At 39.2% G+C, this 18,442-nt stretch overlaps 2 protein-coding genes across 2 annotated transcripts; both read right to left on the minus strand.

The window, feature by feature from the left end:
* Window positions 1–316: 316 nt before the first annotated feature.
* On the minus strand, window positions 317–895 carry LOC106358761. The gene has a single exon (XM_013798563.1). It carries the CDS (start codon window positions 893–895, stop codon window positions 317–319), a length of 579 nt encoding a protein of 192 aa, XP_013654017.1.
* Window positions 896–3,962: 3,067 nt separating this feature from the next.
* Window positions 3,963–5,853, minus strand: LOC106358762 (proline-rich protein 36-like). The gene is made up of 2 exons (XM_013798564.1): window positions 5,111–5,853; window positions 3,963–5,061 (listed from the first exon to the last, which is right to left on the minus strand). Exons 1-2 carry the CDS (start codon window positions 5,851–5,853, stop codon window positions 3,963–3,965), a joined length of 1,842 nt encoding a protein of 613 aa, XP_013654018.1.
* Between the last annotated feature and the right edge of the window lie 12,589 nt (window positions 5,854–18,442).

Genomic DNA, 18,442 nt, shown 5'->3' on the forward strand with positions numbered 1-18,442 from the left:
ATATATCCAAAATGTAATTTCAAGCAAATAACACAGAGTTTATTTTTTTTTTTTGTAAATGGCATTCATATTTAAAGCAAAAAGAAAAAATAAATATTACAAGCCCAGCTTTAGTGTTTAACGAGTCCTGCCCCATTCAAAAGGAAACACATAGTTATGAATTAAAGTCAGCCCAGGTGAAAAATTAAAGTGGTGTAAGCCCATTAGTCGAATAGTGATGGCCCCTTTGGTTTCTCCGTAGTTTTGGCGGAACAGAGAGAAGGGTGGAGAAGAAATCACCAGACGAGATAGAGATGATGATTTGCCATGCTGTCTACTACCCAATCGTCAGCCAGCACTGCATCATAGTAGATGAAGTCGTCGGATGAGAAACTCGAAGCGACGATATCCTGTTTCTGATCTGCCTGTCTATGGTCAGGAATAAGGAATCCTTGTCTCTGAAGATACCTCTATGAAGTCTGCTGTTGCGTTCATTCCATATCCAGTAAATGGTGGCCTTTACCGCTATGAGAGTCAAACGCCTGATAGAACGGTTCGCAGAGAGACCCTGCAGTTGCGTAAGAGTATCATTCCAGGAATGAAGTGCAAGCAGGTTACATCGCTGGGCAATTTCAGACCAGAGAGCATGAGTGTAATCGCAGTTGAAAAAAAGATGATCTCTTGATTCATTCTCTGAGTTACAGAGGAGGCATAGCGGGTTCACAGTCAAGCCCCAGCTGAGAAGTCTGTCTCTGGTTGGGCATCTATCTAGGACAACAAGCCAAGCCAAGAAGTCATGTCTTGGTATTCCAAAAGGAGACCATACCACTTTTTCCCAAGGAACCGAGCCTGTATCCTCACACAGATACATATACATACCACCCATAGAGTAAGATTCAGTTACCTTTCCTTCCATCTCCCATTCATAGTAATCATCATCTGTAGTTAGGGCTGTAGTTGTCAGGTGAATTTGAAGCATGAGTTGAGTATCTGACCTTGCAGGAGGTATTAATCAGTTGCCTCCTTGATACTGGTTGGATAGAGTTTCGTTTTTGGAGATTCCCAATCTAGAAGTTGATGGCTTGAGATAGGAATCCAGTTGCCCAAAAGGTGACCAATTGTCATACCAGAAGCGTGTTGACATCCCGTTCCCCAAACGCCTCTTGATCATCGGGTAAATGATATCTCTCCACTTGATCAATTTGTTTACAAACCATGAGTTCCTTTGGCTTGGTTTAACACTCCAGTAGTTCGTTTCAGGCCCCTTCAAGACAATATCTTTGAACCACGCCACCCAAATGGAACCAGCTCGAAAAAACATAAGCCAAATCAGTTTAAGGGCACAAGCCTTATTCCATGTCAGTAAGTCTTTTACTCCCAGTCCTCCCTGCTCTTTAGTCTTTGTCACAGTCTCCCAGGCTACCCTTGTTGTGTGATGCCCCTCTGTGGATCCCTTCCAAAGAAACATTCCACATATGGTGTTAATTGTTTTGATGCATGAATTTGGTAGGATGAAAGTGGAGCACCAAAAGGTTGCAATGCCTGAGATTACAGTCTTGATCAACAACAGGCGACCTGCAAAAGAGAGTGATTTTGCTGACCATGATGAAACCCGAGCCTTCACCTGCTGGATTAATGGCTCGCAGTTGGAGAGCGATAGCTTCTTTGTACAGAGGGGGACACCAAGATACCTCATTGGCAGTGATCCACAAGGCATTCCCGTGGAACATTGTATAGCTGTGATCTCTTCAGCCGACAGTCCTGAAGCAAAGAAACTCGACTTCTGTAGGCTTACTGATAGGCCTGAACGTTGCTCGAACTCATGGAGGATTTGAAGTACCCTCTGGACAGAAGTTAAGGAACCATCAATGAAGATTAACAAATCATCTGCAAAAGATAGATGTGTTAGTTTCGTTTTTTCGCAATGCTGATGGTAGTTCAAGTTCCCTTCTCTTGCCGCTTTGTTCAACATCAGTGAGAGGTTATTCATAGCCATTACAAAAAGGTAAGGAGACATTGGGTCACCCTGTCTCAAGCCCCTTCTCCCTTTAAAATAGCCATTCACAGTTCCATTATAACCTAGTGTAAAGCTTGATGTGCAGACACACGCCCTTAGCCACTGTCGAAACAAATCCGGTAGCTGAAGTCCTTCCAAACAGGCGAACAAGAAATCCCATGACAGAGTGTCAAAGGCCTTTGCTATGTCGACCTTGATGGTAATTCTCTTCTCCCCTTTGTTTTTATGATATCCATTTACTAGCTCACTTGCAAGGACATTGTTCTCAACTAGGAGTCTTCCTTTGACAAATGCCGTTTGGTTTGGGACAATGAGATCAGATAGGATAGGCTTTAGTCTAGAAACCAGAAGTCTGGAGATGACTTTATAGGTATTGTTTAAGCAAGAGATTGGGCGGTAGTCCTTGATAGTTGTTGCTCCCGGGAACTTAGGTACTAGTGACAGGATTGTAGAATTTGTTGCTCTGGGGAGGAAAGCTGATTGAAAGAATTGCTTAATCGAGATAACAACTTCAGACCCCAAGAATCCCCACGGAGCTTTGTAAAAAGCTGAAGAGAGTCCATCAGGCCCCGGTGCCTTGTTTGGGTTCAGTTTGAAGAAAACCTTTGTGATCTCTTCTGTAGTAGGTTGTTGGATCATCAAGGTCTGTTGTTGCAGGTTGCAGACAAAAGTGTTAAGCGCTTGGAACCAGACAGTGGTGGACGATATGGCTGGAGGAGGAAGAAGAAGGGGGCCGAGAACAGACTGAAAATGCTGGATGGCGTGAATGCTCATTTGGATAGGGTCTGTGATGGTAACACCCGCCAGTGTGAGGAATGAACGTATCGCATTGTAACTAGCACGGGTCTGACAAATCCTCTGAAAGTATGTTGTGTTTAGGTCTCCTTCTTTGAGCCAGTTGATTCTTGATTTTTGCCTAAAATAACACTCCTCCAGGTCTCGCAGAAACAACCGTTTTTGGTGGACGATTCGCTCTTCTTCAAACGTCTCAGTCGTTGGATTTTGGAGGGCACATACCTGCACAAGTTGGAGCAAACTATAAGTCTCTTTAACTCTCTCTTGTATATTAGAAAAGTTGTCTCTTTGAAGTGTTTTTAAAGTAGATTTTATGAGTTTCAGTTTCCAGCAAAGAGTGGAGAGGTTAACGGCAGAGCATCCGAGCTGAGTCCATGTATCACTGACAACCTGAGCAAAGTTTGGGATTTTGGTTAGGCTGTTTAGGAGTTTGTAAGGACGGGTGCCCACTTTAGGTAGCTGAAATGCAAGGTCTATGAGGCAGGGAGTATGATCAGATAGGGAGGGAGGAAGGAAACAGTTACATGAGGAAAGGCTGAGATGACATGATTGTTTACAAGCTGACTGTCTAGTTTTTTTGCAATAGGTTGATCAGACTGCTTGTTGGACCAGGTGAAGAGAGGCCCTTGGAATCTGAGGTCAAAAGCTCCAAGTTGGAGCAGACAGTCTCTAAATCCGTACATTTGGGATGGGCTGTGATTATCGATGTTCAAAGAGTGCTCACAGGGGAAAAGAATTTGGTTGAAATCTCCTCCTATCATCCAAGGCTTAGTATCCAACATCAGAGATGTATGCAGATTCATTAATTCCACCCACAGGTCAGTACGCTCTTCACCAAGGTTCGAAGCATAGATGGCAGTGTAGACTATAGGCAGAGAGTTCGGGATAGTTATTTCACAGGTCATCATTTGTCTTGACTGGGCAAGAGTCACCACTTTAACAGGATCACGCCAGATGAGGATTATCCGACCATCATCATCAGAAGAATGGTTAGTAGACACGCTCCATCCTCTACATAGATTGGACATAAGATGGGAGAGGTTTAATTCTTTAATATGTGTTTCCAAAAGGGCACCAAAAAGAGGCTTATGGCTATTAAGCCAATCAACAAAAGGCCGATGCTTGTCCGGATGATTTAGTCCACGGACATTCCAAAAAAAGAGTTTTACACTCATTGGGAAGGAAGAAGAGGGTCTCCCAGAGGCTGGAGAGAACCCTTAGGATCAACAGAGAAAAGGTTTGAATTTGGTGGGGATGAGTTTGGTGGGTTTAAAACTAAAGCTAAAAATGAAGTGGTTTCAACTAAAGTTCCTTGAGAAGAGGAGGATACTTCAGGATTTTTGTAAGTGATGGCTGGGACTTTTGCTGGGAAGGGGGGAGACAGCGTAGGAGACGATCTGGATCGTTTGAGGGAAGGCCTCGAAGGTTTTTCAGAGGGAGTGAAGGGAGAGGGATCAAAAGGGGGGAGGTTTGAAAGGGGACCAAAAGAGTTTTTGAGATGAGTTTGTTTGTTTTTCTGAACTTTCTGCGGAGTGACTATTTGCTCAGAAGAGGGAAGGGTGATATTTGCATCTCTAAGGGAAGGGTTTAAGATCTCTGTAGTGGTGGTTCCAAAAGTGAAGGATAGAGTTTTTTGTGGTGTGGATGGAAGAGAATTATCTGGAGTAGGGAGGTTACTGGGTGAAAGAGGGGGAGGAGGAGGTGATGGTATTGGGACAGTGTCCTTAACAATAGTCGGTGCAGGGACAGGGGAGGGTCCTACAACAGCAGGTTGAGAGCTTTTCTTCGGTGCAGGCACTTTCTTTGCATTGTCTTTTGGGGGTGGAATATATGTGAGACAGTTTCTAACTATGTGTCCCAGTTCTTTGCAGTGAGAACAAGTGGGAGGGACCCAAGGGTAGACTACTTGCACCTCAACGACTTCTCCACTTTCCCTTTCAAACTCAACAACGCTGGGAAGAGGTTCAGTGAGATCAACTTCCACTTTTACATGAGATAGGGTGAGGCTGACAAGATTCAGGGTAAAGTCATCTGTTTCTTTCGGGTGACCAACCAAACCTGCAACCAGACTTAGACCCTCAGTGTGGCGCAAGTCAAGCGGAACACCAGTAAGATGGGCCCAAATTTGTATGGCTTTAAGTGGCGGAGTAGAGGAGGAATGAGCTGAGGACCAGAGGGCTGTATGGAACATGGAATCACCCACATACCATATGCTTTTCTCAAGAATCTTTTCTCTAAGGTAATCACTAGAAATTCTCACAAGAACAGACCTGTTTAAAGGATTGTTGTAGATTTCAAGTTTTCTTCCTTTTCCCCCACATATGGTTTAGGACGCTTTGGATTTGAGCAAAAGGAGGGGGTCTTCCATTAAAATAACAGATGATGAAATCCTTATGCATCTCAGCACCTTTATGGAACACTGCATCTGGAATAAGCACTCTAGGTCTACCAGTTTCTGATAAGGATATTGGGGCTAATCGCTGCAGAGTTTTATTTTCTTTAGCGCGGAGTCTCTCCACCAATGTGGGAGCAGGCATTTGACGGTGGGGTTGAGTAGGGTGAGTATTGGAAGGAGATGGTGTTTTTGGTGGAGCGTTTCCTTTGGGAGAAGAAACAGAGTACTCTACCCGATTGGTGACTGATGAATCTATCAACAAAGGGTTAGTTTTTTGTTGTGGTTGAGTATTAAGAGCAGATCCAGAACCAGATCTGACTGTAGCCTCAGGTCCATCTACAGTAATTTTAGATCCAAAAGTAGGTTTCGAGGTAGTAGCTTTTGAATCAACCATGGAGGTATCAGGAGAAGAAAGGTTAACAGCTGGGTTTAAAGTAGATGCAGCAGTGATGGGAGGGGAAGAAAGGAAGCGCGGGTTAAGGGATTTGGACTTTAGTTTTTGGTGGGGGTTTGAGTTCTTTAGGGGAGGGAAAGCTGTTTGGGTGAGAGGGGATTCGGGGTCTGGTGGGTCAGGAGGGCAAGGGGGTTCAGGAGGAGCTTCAACGGAGGTCAGTGACGCCAGAGACATGACGGAGGCACGGCCAAGAACGTTCCAACAGCTCTGCATAGGGAACCGGGTCAGAGAGCGTTCTGACTTTTTTTGTAACCTAAATAACACAGTTACAATTATGGAATCATTGTCCAATAATTCGCCGAGTAAAAAAAAGGAAACATGCCTATATATAACCATGTAAAGAACTATTCAAATAACTTCAACCAAACCAACTAACAAACCTACAAATTGCTAGACGCAAAAATTTTTAAGTGAATCAAGCATCACAACCTTCAACCTTAAAAGGACAATGATATATATGCCAAAATCCCAGGACATGTAGTTTCATGCAAACAATTTATCCAACAACTTAGACCACAAATAGTTTCGTCTCAACCAATTGAAGTAAACATTCCGCACGAAGCGCGAACCGACCCTAGTTCTGTATATTTTCATACAGCTTCGGGAAATTCAAGTCCCAAAGTTGGTGATGACGTGGACGTAATATGCAAACGCCTTCCGAACAGAATCATACAATCAGTTTTGGACACGTGTCACTAGTTTAAACCGCAAAAAGTCCACCTTGTCTTCTTCATCTTCACCGATCGAATCATCCTCAACGTCAGCTCGTCTAATGTCATATCGCCTCTTCGCACATAACCTACTAGAACCGGATCTGAACACCGTCAACAGAATCCAGGATTTATCCCGGGTCGGACGACCCACTCATATCTATAAAGTAGGAGTAGAAATGTCTTTACTTCTTCAATGAAACATCTTTTGGTATTCTTTTTCTTTATAATTTTTTTAATGAAAAAACATATTTTAGGATCATTTGAGAGCATTTTCCTATGCAGTATATACTTAATAATTTTATATTACCGCACTTGAGAAAATTTTACTGAATGGTATCCGTTTAAGTATGGAGAGTGGAGAATAGTAAGAAGGTCAAACATAACTAAAAGGGTAAAAGCCAAATGAACAATGCAACTAGACTGATATGCCGCACCAAATTTTAGCAAAAAAAAACTAGACTGATATGCCTAGGCCTGGGCACGGATCGGATATCCGGGTTTTTGAAAGTATTTGTGATTTATTTCGTATGTCACTGATATTTAATTTTTCGATTTGTTTTGTTTCGGAAAAATACGGATATTCGAAAAAACGGGTATCCGGAAAATAAATAGATATTTGCGGATATTTACGAATACTTACGGGTATCTTATATATTTTGATTAATACAAATAATCTTAAAATTTTGATACAAATTTATTTTGTAAAATATTTTTTTGCATGATATATATGATTAAAATTAAAAGATGTAGTGAATCTACATATTTTGTAAATTTTTTTGAACTTAGTTAACAATTATAATAACACAAAACTTAAGAAAAAATTATAATTATCATAAATGTGTTCTCTTCCTTTTATGTAATACTTTTATATAAGTAATAATGTGAATAGAATTTATCAAATCATATGTTAGAATAATAATTATATAATTTTATATATTAAAAACTTTAAATATAATCAAGATATACATGTATTTATATATTGTCGAATTGGATTGGATATCCGCTTTCCAAAACTTAATATTTGTGATTTCCTCGATTTTAACGGATATTGATTTTTTGTATTTGTTTTGATTCGAAAGTTTACGGATATCCGGAATTTTCGGATCGAATTGAAACGAATAACAAATCGAATCAAATTTAACGGATAAAATGTCCAGCCCTAGATATGCCCCATCATAGATCTTCAACTTATCCTTCGTAAGTGTTAAGTTAACCTACTTGGAAAATTATTAATTTCAGGTTTATCTCAATACATTCTTGGACTAGGACATAATTTCGAGCTGCATCCACGTAAAACCAGAAAGAGAGTTTTAAGTGTGTTATACCATTAGAACTTTTTGAGCACCTGCGCTAAGATTTCTTTTCTAATAGTATTTTCTTTTTTTGTTCTTCAGTATTATGGTTTTATTTTGGACTTTTTCCCTGAATTTTCGGGGATATTTTCGTTTTCCACCGGCTTTTATAATCGGAGATGTGCTCGTTTTGCTCCTTTTGTTGTTGTAATGGTTATCGCAGATTGTTCCACGGGTTCAAGAGTAAACTTTCGGAAGAGATCTCTTCTGAAACAGTTTTAACCAAAGAAAAAAGATCTATCTTTATCTAGAGAACGTTTCTCGTGTAGGCAACGCAAGTGACTGCAGCCCGTTGTGATGCGGGAAAGCCCTTCGATTGTTAACAAGTGCGAAACAAGATTAGCTTGATATCAATGTATTATCATTATCCAACAAATATTCGGTCTGGATTTCATCATTGATTTCTCTCGTAATCGTAATTGTAATATCATTTTTTTGTTGGAATATATTATTTTCTTAAAAGGTTGTTTTGGCTTTCTTGATGTGATGTACCATATCAACTGTTATGTTATTGTCTTTGAAAACAATATTGAATAAAAGAAGCCTAAAAGTTTGTAATACCATTGGGCTCTATACCAAAAACATCTTTTTTCTTGACCCATTCAGCCACATGGCCACGTAACTTGCAAGTCACAACAACCGTAAGGCCCGAGTAACCTTACACCTCGCGTTGGATTCAGCTCCTCGGTCTCTGCTGTCGGTCTATCTATTGTTTGATCTGAGAACTGTCAACAAACTAGTGAATGAAAGAGACGAGGACTCGTCGGTGGGGTTAGGAGAAGTCTTCATGCTGAGCTTGAACTTGATGGAGCCGACTCGAAGAGAATAAAAAAACAATGTTTAATGATTATAGCTGGACCTGGCGAAGGGTTGCCTACGTACCCCGAAAGGGGGTCAAGCCAATCATAGTTCCACAACAAAGGATCACAAGTGCCTAGATGAAAGCATGTGTTGAAGTGTTTCTCTCTCTAGAAGTAGAGAGAGAAGGAGGAGAGAGCAAAAGAGAGTCCCAGAGAGTCTCAAAGGAGGTTGGCTCCTTATTTATAAAAAGAAGAGGTCTAGGGTTTCCTAGTGACCCCTCTTTTAAGCCTTGTTGGGGACAAAGTCCATGTCCAACAGTAAGCCCCCCAGTTCATTGAGAGAGATGGAGTTGATCTCAATGAATTTTACGAAGAAGGTTTATAAGAAAATGGACTCAGTGCTTTACCCATGTCGCAGACGATTATCATGAATGGGCCGTCATGGTTAGGTTGCCATAGATGAAGTGTCATAGACGGACCGTCTCGGGCGAGCTGTCATCGACATACTTCTGATTCCGATCAGACTTCTTACTCTGGGATGGTTGCGCAAACGATCTGTGAGGACAGTGTTCTGAACCATCGAAGTGTCAATCGACAAACTGCCAAAGACAAGTCGAAATAGACATCATCATGAACGTACCGCCATGAGCGAACCATCACAATCAAATCGTCACGGGTGGACGTGTCTTCGCGGTATCACATCATGCTCGAGACTTGCGAGCAATCCGAGTGACTGCGAGAGAGCGATCCAAGCCGAGTAACTGCAAGAGAGCTATCCATGACAAGTAACCGCAGAGAGCGAGTCGAGTGACCGCGAGAGATTGATCTGAGTGACTGCGAGAGAGCGATCCAAGCCGAGTATCTACGAGAGAGCTATCCATGACGAGTAACCGCAAAGAGCGAGTCGAGTGACTGCAAGAGAGCGAGTCAAGTGACCGCGAGAGATCGATCCGAGGAACTGCGAGAGAAAGATCTGCGCCGATTAACTGCGAGAGAGCTATCCATGACGAGTAACCGCAAAGAGAGAGTCGAGTGACCGCAAGAGAGCGAGTCGAGTGACCGTGAGAGATCGATCCAAGTGACTGCGAGAGAGCGATCCAAGCCGAGTATCTGCGATAGAGATATCCATGACGAGTAACCGCAAAGAGCGAGTCGAGTGACCGCAAAGAGCGAGTCGAGTGACCGCAAGAGAGCGAGTCGAGTCGAGTTACCGCAAAGAGCGAGTCGAGTCGAGCCAACCTCCTTTGAGACTCTCTGGGACTCTCTTTTGCGCTCTCCTCCATCTCTCTCTACTTCTAGAGAGAGAAACACTTCAACGCATGCTTTCATCTAGGCACTTGTGATCCGTTGTTGTAGAACTACGATTGGCTTGATCCCCTTACGGGGTACGAAGGCAACCCTTCGCCGGGTCCAGCTATAATCATTAAACACTTTTTTTATTCTCTTCGAGTCGGCTCCATCAAGTTCAAGCTCAGCATGAAGACTTCTCCTAACCCCACCGACGAGTCCTCGTCTCTTTCATTCACTAGTTTGTTGACAGTTCTCAGATCAAACAGTTGGCGCCCACCGTGGGGCATGGGGAAGTATCTTCGAAGAAGATTAAACTGGAGTCCGTTCTGTCATCGTTCTATCGTTTTGTCGTCACTCGACCGTTCTGTCGTCACTCGGCGCAGATCGTTCTCTCGCAGTCGCTCGACTTGCTCTCTTGCGGTCACTCGACTCGCTCTTTGCGGTTACTCATCATGGATAGCTCTCTCGCAGTTACTCGGCGCAGATCGTCCTCTCGCAGTTACTCGGCGCAGATCGTCCTCTCGCAGTCCCTCGGATCGATCTATCGCGGTCACTCGACTCGCTCTCTTGCGGTCACTCGACTCGCTCTTTGCGGTTACTCGTCATGGATATCTCTCTCGCAGATGCTCGGCTTGGATCGCTCTCTGGCTGTCACTTGGATCGATCTCTCGCGGTCACTCGACTCGCTCTCTTGCGGTCACTCGACTCGCTCTCTTGCGGTCACTCGACTCGCTCTCTTGCGGTCACTCGACTCGCTCTTATCGGTTACTCGTCACAGATCGTTCTCTCCCAGTTACTCGGCGCAGATCGTTCTCTCGCAGTCCCTCAGATCGATCTCTCGCGGTCACTTGACTCGCTCTCTTGCACGTCAACCCCCCTCGCTCTTTGCGGGTTACTCGTCATGGATGGATAGCTCTCTCGTAATACTCGGCTTGGATCGCTCTCTCGCAGTCACTCGGATTGATCTCTCGAGGTCACTCGACTCGCTCTCTTGCGGTCACTCGACTCGATTCTACGGTTACTCGTCATGGATAGCTCTCTCGCAGTTACTCGGCTTGGATCGCTCTCTCACAGTCACTCGGATTGCTCGCAAGTCTCGAGCATGACGTGATACCGCGAAGACACGTCTACCCGTTGACGATTTGATTGTGAGGTTCGCTCATGGCGGTACATCATGATGATGTCTATGGCGACTTTCTGGAGTTGTCAATTGACACTTCATCCTGGCAACTTGCTCTGTGGTTCAGAACACTGTCCTCACAGATCGTTCCGCAACCATCCCGGGCAAGAAGTCTGATCGGAAATCAGAAGTATGTCGATGACAGCTCGCCCGAGACGGTCCGTCTATGACACTTCATCTATGGCAACCTAACCATGACGGCCCTTCATGATAATCGTCTGCGACATGGGTAAAAAGCACTGAGTCCATTGTCTTATAAACCTCTTCGTAAATTCATTGAGATCAACTCCATCTCTCTCAACGAACTGGGGGCTACTGTTGGACATGGACTTGTCCCCAACAAGGCTTATAAGATAATGGGCTCAACCATTTAAAAAAGGGGGTCACTAGGAAACCCTAGACCTTTCTTTCTATAAATATGGAGCCAACCTCCTTTGAGACTCTCTGGGACTCTCTTTGGTCTCTCCTCCATCTCTCTACTTCTAGAGAGAGAAACACTTCAACCATGCTTTCATCTAGGCACTTGTGATCCTTTGTTGTAGAACTACGATTGGCTTGATCCCCTTTGGGTACGAAGGCAACCCTTCGACGGGTCCAGCTATAATCATTTAACACTTTTTTTTTCTCTTTCATCAAGTTCAAGTAATCCTCTCTCTTTCTTCTACTTTGTTTACAGTTCTACGACAATTTTTTTGGTTTGTGGTTGTTCAGAAGATGGGTTTCTGTCAGTGGTTTTCGAAGTTGTCGAGGAGGTTTTGTGTTTTATGTGTTTTCGTTTTTCGCATAGGTTTTTTTCATCTCGGGGTTTTCGCTCGAGTTCGCTCGACTTTTTTGGTGGTCATTCGGTGTTTTTGTTGTTGAGTTTTTCGGAGCTGGAGGTGATTTAATTCGGGCGCAATCGTCTTGTGTCTGGTTTCTGTACTTGAACTTGATTGTGTTTGTTATCTTTTCTCGGGCATTTTGATGTTTTTTGTCGTTCGTTTTTGTGATCTCGATCGTTCTTGGGGACTCGTTTTGTTTGTTTGTAGATGGTCGTTATTTTGTGTCTTGTTTCGTCTAATTAGCGAGCTTGGAGTCTTTTTGATGGTTTGTTTTATCGTTTGGATCGATCGTTTTTCAGTTGACTTTGGTGATCGTTTTTTTTGTACTGGGTTTTTTTTTCAGGAGGTTCGTAGTTTCTGTTATTGTTCTGTTCTAGGTTTGGGTTGATCTTCGTCTTAGTCTATTGCGTTTCGATCATTCTTCGGTTGGATTTGATAATTGCTTCGAGTCTCTCATCTCATGTTTTGCTAATTGAGGTGACCGTTTGGATTTTTTGTGACTTTTTTTTTGTGGTTCGTTTTCGAAGTTGTGCTTTTTTTCTATAGACTGTGTTTTGTATTTTTTATTGTTGTATGGGGCTTCACCTGAAGTTTGTTGAACTTGGAAGTTGGTGGTTTCGGTATTGATTGTTGTGCAGTTTTTGGTTGGTATTAGTTTATTATTGGATTTGTGTCTGGACATTGGTTTTTATGTTTTTTTTTCATTTTATTGCTAAGTTTTTGGTTATTCTTTTTTTGTTTTTGTGTAAAGAACTTTTGTATTGTTTTTTTTTTATTTGGATGGACTTTTTTGGGGTTATGATAATGATTCTTTTATTGTATTTTAAAAGGGGGCCTTTGGTATTTAACTCTTTTTGGTCTTTGATTTCTTTGTATTTTTTTGACTTCTTTTAACACTTTCTTTCATCTTGGTTTTAATTTTGTGTTTTTTAGGCACTTGTGATCCTTTGTTTTAGAACTACGACTGGTTTATCGGGGTACGTAGGCAACCCTTCGACGGGTCCAGCTATAACCATTAAACACTTTTTTTTTTTTTCTCTTTGAGTCAGCTCCATCAAGTTCAAGCTCAGCATGAAGACTTCTCCTAACCCCACCGACGAGTCCTCGTCTCTTTCATTCACTAGTTTGTTGACAGTTCTCAGATCAAACATCTATTTTTCGGCTAACAAGAGAACATAGAAAGCATATCCTCCACCAGAGCGACCTCCTCACGAGCAAAAGTCGAACACGGTCGCGAAATTCTAACCCATAATCATAAATATATCAGAAAAGGAGAAGCAAAGAGAAAAACAGAGAGGATGGGAGGACGAGCCTCCGGCACCGGGGGTTTCGTCAACCGACGCCGGAGCTAGAAATGAGAGTTTTGTTTGCTGGAGAACTCGAGAGGAAAGAGGAAAGAAGAAAGAGAAAAAATGGGTCGCTTGTTGTGGTGTGTACTTTTGACATCAAACCCGACAAGTCCAAAATTTACATTAGTTGGAGCCATTATCATTGTCTCATTCCTCTTTTTCTACACCACTTGCTCTTGTCAAGTGAAATAGTTTCTTTTAACCTTTTCTCATTCACTGCAAAAGTCGATTTGTTATTGTGATGGTGTAAGCATTTAGATCAGATTCTGAAAGTGTCTCAACTAAGTAAGATCATTCGTTTCGCATGCGAAGGTTTATTTTGATTGATTTATTTGATGGTTCTTTACAACAACATTACATGATTTTGTAAAGAAAATTTACATGCATGCATGTTAATCTTTATGCAATAAATGGCTCGATTTTCTGTTAGTTCGGTTCAGTAACAAAAAAAAAAGTTTCGGTTTACGGTTTGGTTAGTTATGTTTTCAAAAAAAATTCAAACAATATCAATCTTAACCGAAATTCTGAACCAAACTAACCAAAATCCGAATCGAAATAACCGAACTAACCTAACTAACCAAAATAACCGAACCGAACTAACCAAAATCAGAACCAAATTAACTAAACTAACCGAAATTAACCAATTTTTTTGAATTTTATTCAATTTAAACTGAAAAATTTAACCGAACAAGCCGAAATCTTTGGTAAAAATTTTGAAACCGAACTACGCAAGAACTGAACAAAACCAAACTTTTTTAGGGTTCAATTTGGCAAATTTTACCCAAACCGTACTACCCAAAAAACAAACAAACCGAACTACCCGAACCCTCGGGCCTAAGATTTGGACCAATCTGTTAATTGTTAATTTGTTTTAAGCTAGAAGTTTAAAAAATTTAACATGTGTGCTTTAAATAACAATTGGGGTTGAACTCGCGTCCGCGCCGATATATGTTTTTTTTTTTAAATTAACGTTTAGAATATAAAATAAGCTAAAGGGATATATGTTTTTATATCAATTTTTGTTTTTTATATAATATTATTTTAAATTTATATTCTGTGAAATTTGTTTTTGATAAAATTGTATATCAACCATTTCTTTTTTTTGTTTGTTTATTTAATCATATATAAACCACTCATTTAGAAATGTTATATTAACTAGATCTTTTAACCGCGCTACGCGCGGTTTATGTATTCTAAATTATTAAAATTAGAATTCTCTCTTATATAAGATTTTTTTTTTGAAAACAAAGTTTTATTTAAATTTATTGAAAGCTACACTTTTACATTTATGTAATTGGACTAAATTATTAAATATGAATATCTAAATTGTAATAATATATTATAATGTAGTCATTTAAACATTAAAAATAAAGCTGAATATAAATTAAGTTTGTATTTATTTTCGTTTTATAACAAAACTTACATAATCTCTTACTAATAGATGTCTTAATTATATATATAAAAAAAAAAACCTGAAGCATTTCGATTTCGTCCTATCTTTCATTGGTCTCTACTTTTTTATATCTACTCGTTCCTCTAAAATTTGTTTCTGGTTATATTTTTGAACTAAATAAAAAACTGGTTTAGATTCCATCACTTCCTGAACTTTAAAGTTACCGAATAAAAATAATCTGAATATATAATGATAGCAAAAGAAAAACAATAAAAGTTGCATCGTAGAAAAAATCTCAAAATTGGGGCTCCTCGTAATTTAAATTAGAGTATAACAAAATTAAATTATAAAATATTGACTTGAGACCGTATGCATGAGGTATAGAATTATGCTTGCAAGATGTGTAAGTTCTCTCTTTATATAGATTTCGTAACTTTGTAAAAAATGGACTTTAAAAACGTTTTAGATTTATGCCATATTTTCAAATATGTGGAATTCATGGAATATTGGTAGTAGAAGTTTTCAATTGATAAACATGAATAGAAGTAGTAATATATTTAAGGTGTAGTAGAGAAAACTCCGACATCTTCTAAAATTATTTTTCTCGTTTTTGACTTATTTTAGGATGACGTACGGTTGTGGGTTTCGCAACCATGGTAATAAGTTATTAACCAATGTGCTCGTCGTTTTTTTTTTGTATATTTGTTTCTTTTTTAATTGTTTCTTTTGGGAGGTAAAATTATTTTCTGAGACTTAATATCCAACTTTAAGCTTCCGTTTACAGGAATTTGTTTTTGCAGATTTTAAAGTTTTTTGGTTGGTTTTAATTCCTTAGTAGAGCTCTAGGATCTTCGTAATAAATTTAGTTGTCAAAACTAACGAAGTGGTTTTCTTGCTGGCTTATTAGCTACATCTTATTCATAATGCATTCAGAAAGAAAAAAATGCATGGAAATGATTTGAAGAGACATAAATGCCCCCGTTAATTATAACCTGAATTTTTAACACCAAATTTGTGTACAATTTTACGTATGCACACCTTGTTACACATTCGTTTTAAATCTGGAGATCAGACCAGTTGAAATTTAATCAGGTAACATGAGTGCAGGTTCTTATATTTCAAGAACTACTTTTTTACATAGATATGCTTCAGATGTTTTAGTTCCTTAAAAACTATATAAATGACTTTAGTTTAGTTTGCAGTAATGTTTTATTCAGCTAACAATATAACGGTAATTATATATATGTACTTTCACGTATTGATTTTGGAGTACGATGCTAATAATATAAGCAAATTATTTTTTGATGTGATCAGTTATAAATAGATTTTTGTTATGAATGATGAAGTGGATGATCCATAACCTAGGTCATACAAGTTTAAGATTAGAGTCTATTGGGGGTTTACATCCAGCTATATTGAAGACCCATTCAACCTTATGTCTTTATGAGTTTGACCATGTCATTATGTAGAGTATCTTTGTAATCAATTCTCCCTTTGACTCCACCTTATATGAACCACTATATATAGTAGTGTAAGAAATAAGAAATAGACAACACATTCTCACAAATTTTCTCTCAAATCTTAACACGTTATCAGCACGAGACTCTCTCCACCTGAGCAATCCCATCCGCCGGCGATCATCTCTTTTCTGGCCATCTCTTCCGGCCCTCAGCCTTGCTCCGCCGGCCAAGTCTATCCCTCTCACGGTTTTCTGGCCAGCTCCTCCACCTCTCTCTCAACCAGCTCATCCGCGGATTAGCTCTCTCTCACGGTGGTCCATTCAGATCAATTTGGTGTTTTCTAAAAAGGTAAACTAATCTATCCATAAAATCTAAGAACACCACATATCTGAATCCTGATTATTAGATCTATTTGAATCATAAAACTTATAAAAATCTATAGATCTAAAATTATCACAAATATTAATCTTGAATCTAAGATCCATATGAATCTTGATTCTAAAATTATTTGAATCTCTAAAGATCTAAGAATCTCTAAAAACTTATAAAACTTATTAATAATCTAAGATCTATATGAATCTTGTTTCTAAGAACTATTTGAAATTATAAAAGATATTAGAGAAAATCATAAACCACTTTTAGCTAGCAAGCCTTAAAATCGGTTCCCTTTTCTCCTATTTTGATCCGGCCTTAAATCCGGGTTGACTAAAGGATTGAAACCCATAATCTTTGTTTGGCCGTATTACCGGCTGTATAGCCGGATGAATAAGCTGGCCATCAAAATCTTAATCCCATTCGATGTGCTTACCGATCCAAATCGGCCCTTATCCACATCAAAATTTCAAATCCTCTTGTTTGTTTTATAACCGGATATGTATCTTGATGGCCATTATACATATCAATTCCCTAAATCCTTTTTGCTTGATTTTTATCAATCCCCTAAACTCTAATCAATAATCGGCTGAACCCCTAAATCCAAATCCGGCCATGATTTTTCCGGCCATGACCTTTTCCTGCCACAATCTTTTCAGCCATAATCTTTCAGTCAAACCCAAAGATATCAAAACTTAAATCCTAATCAATGCATATCTTTGACCATTGATGTTTTATATTGTAACTGATCAAAATTTAAAACTTTTATGATTGTTTTAAATGCATATCTTTGACTAGGTAGTATTTATCAAAATATTATAACATATAGTATTGATTTAAATAGTTAAGACATAGGCTAAAATAAATACTAAGTTGAAATCATTTGATCACATAGTTGTTTGTCAAAATTTATCTAAATCTAAACCGGCCTTGAAATCGGTTCATTATAGTTTGAACAAATGATATAAATTTATCTTGATCTAAAAACCAACCTTGAAAACTGATTTTGTGATGATTGAATTATATACTGATCATATATACATACCTGATAGCATCTATTAGATCAAACATGGATTAGTAAATTGTTAGATCATACACATATCATGAACTGATCATTTCCATGCATCCGCTTGTCATATAGTTTTATTAAAACTGAGCATGCATACATATAATAGATCATTCTAATCATGGGGCATTTAAAATAAAATCTAAATTGGTTCATATTGCTTGCATCTAATTAGATTAAATCGGTTATTTTTAAAGTTAAGCATGTTTGTTTAATTTGAAAACATAAACCAGCTTTGAAACCGATTGATTGAAAATCTAATTGAATTTGTTCTAGACATATCCTGAAAATTATAAAATTTTCTTGTCTTGGTTTACCCTGTAAAAGGGGGAAGGAATCGGTTTTTGCTTTATGATCTTTGAAAACCAAATATCCTCATGCATTAGGAATCACATATAGATTGTTTAAGTCCAATGCTTAGTTCTGAACATGCATTCAGCTATTTCTTGATCCATGCATTTGCTTGATTTCATCCATCTTGCTTGATCTCATTTAATAAAATGATGATTGATCCTTATTCAAATTCTAAAGGGCCTTAATACCCTATATATATAATCAATCCAATTTGAATTATAATTAAAAGGATTACTAGATGCAATGATCAATTGATCATTCTCATACTAAGATTGCTTAAGCAAATAGATTATATGATTTGGGGGAAAGCCTTATTGAAATCATATACATTGATTTATTATATTTCTTACATAGAATTTTGAGTGCTTGAATTACTCGTTAAATATTCAGATGTCGAGATTTGAACCCTCAGATTACTCTGCCCTAAATCTCTCTGGAGATAATTACCTAGAATGGGTAAAGAATACTCTTGTTGCCCTGAGATCCAGAGGACTCGGACAATGCATCAATGAGTACAATGATATCATTGACAGTGAAAGGCATAGAGCTATAACGATTATTCGTTATCATCTCACTGAGGAATTAAGAGACATGTATCTCCATGTTGAGGATCCTTGTGACCTTTGGTTACAGTTAAGGAAAAGGTTCAAAC

Source organism: Brassica napus, chromosome C6, assembly GCF_020379485.1.
Source record: "Brassica napus cultivar Da-Ae chromosome C6, Da-Ae, whole genome shotgun sequence".
Lineage (NCBI taxonomy): Eukaryota > Viridiplantae > Streptophyta > Magnoliopsida > Brassicales > Brassicaceae > Brassica > Brassica napus.

What these genes read in the sequence shown, in the direction of transcription:
- LOC106358761 (XM_013798563.1), bottom strand. Translation starts at nt 895, where the DNA reads ATGGAAGGAAAGGTAACTGAATCTTACTCTATGGGTGGTATGTATATG.
- LOC106358762 (XM_013798564.1), bottom strand. Translation starts at nt 5,853, where the DNA reads ATGCAGAGCTGTTGGAACGTTCTTGGCCGTGCCTCCGTCATGTCTCTG. An exon ending in CAAAGCGTCCTAAACCATAT is followed by an intron (nt 5,062 to 5,110) that starts GTGGGGGAAAAG and finishes TCCTTTAAACAG; the next exon opens with GTCTGTTCTTGTGAGAATTT.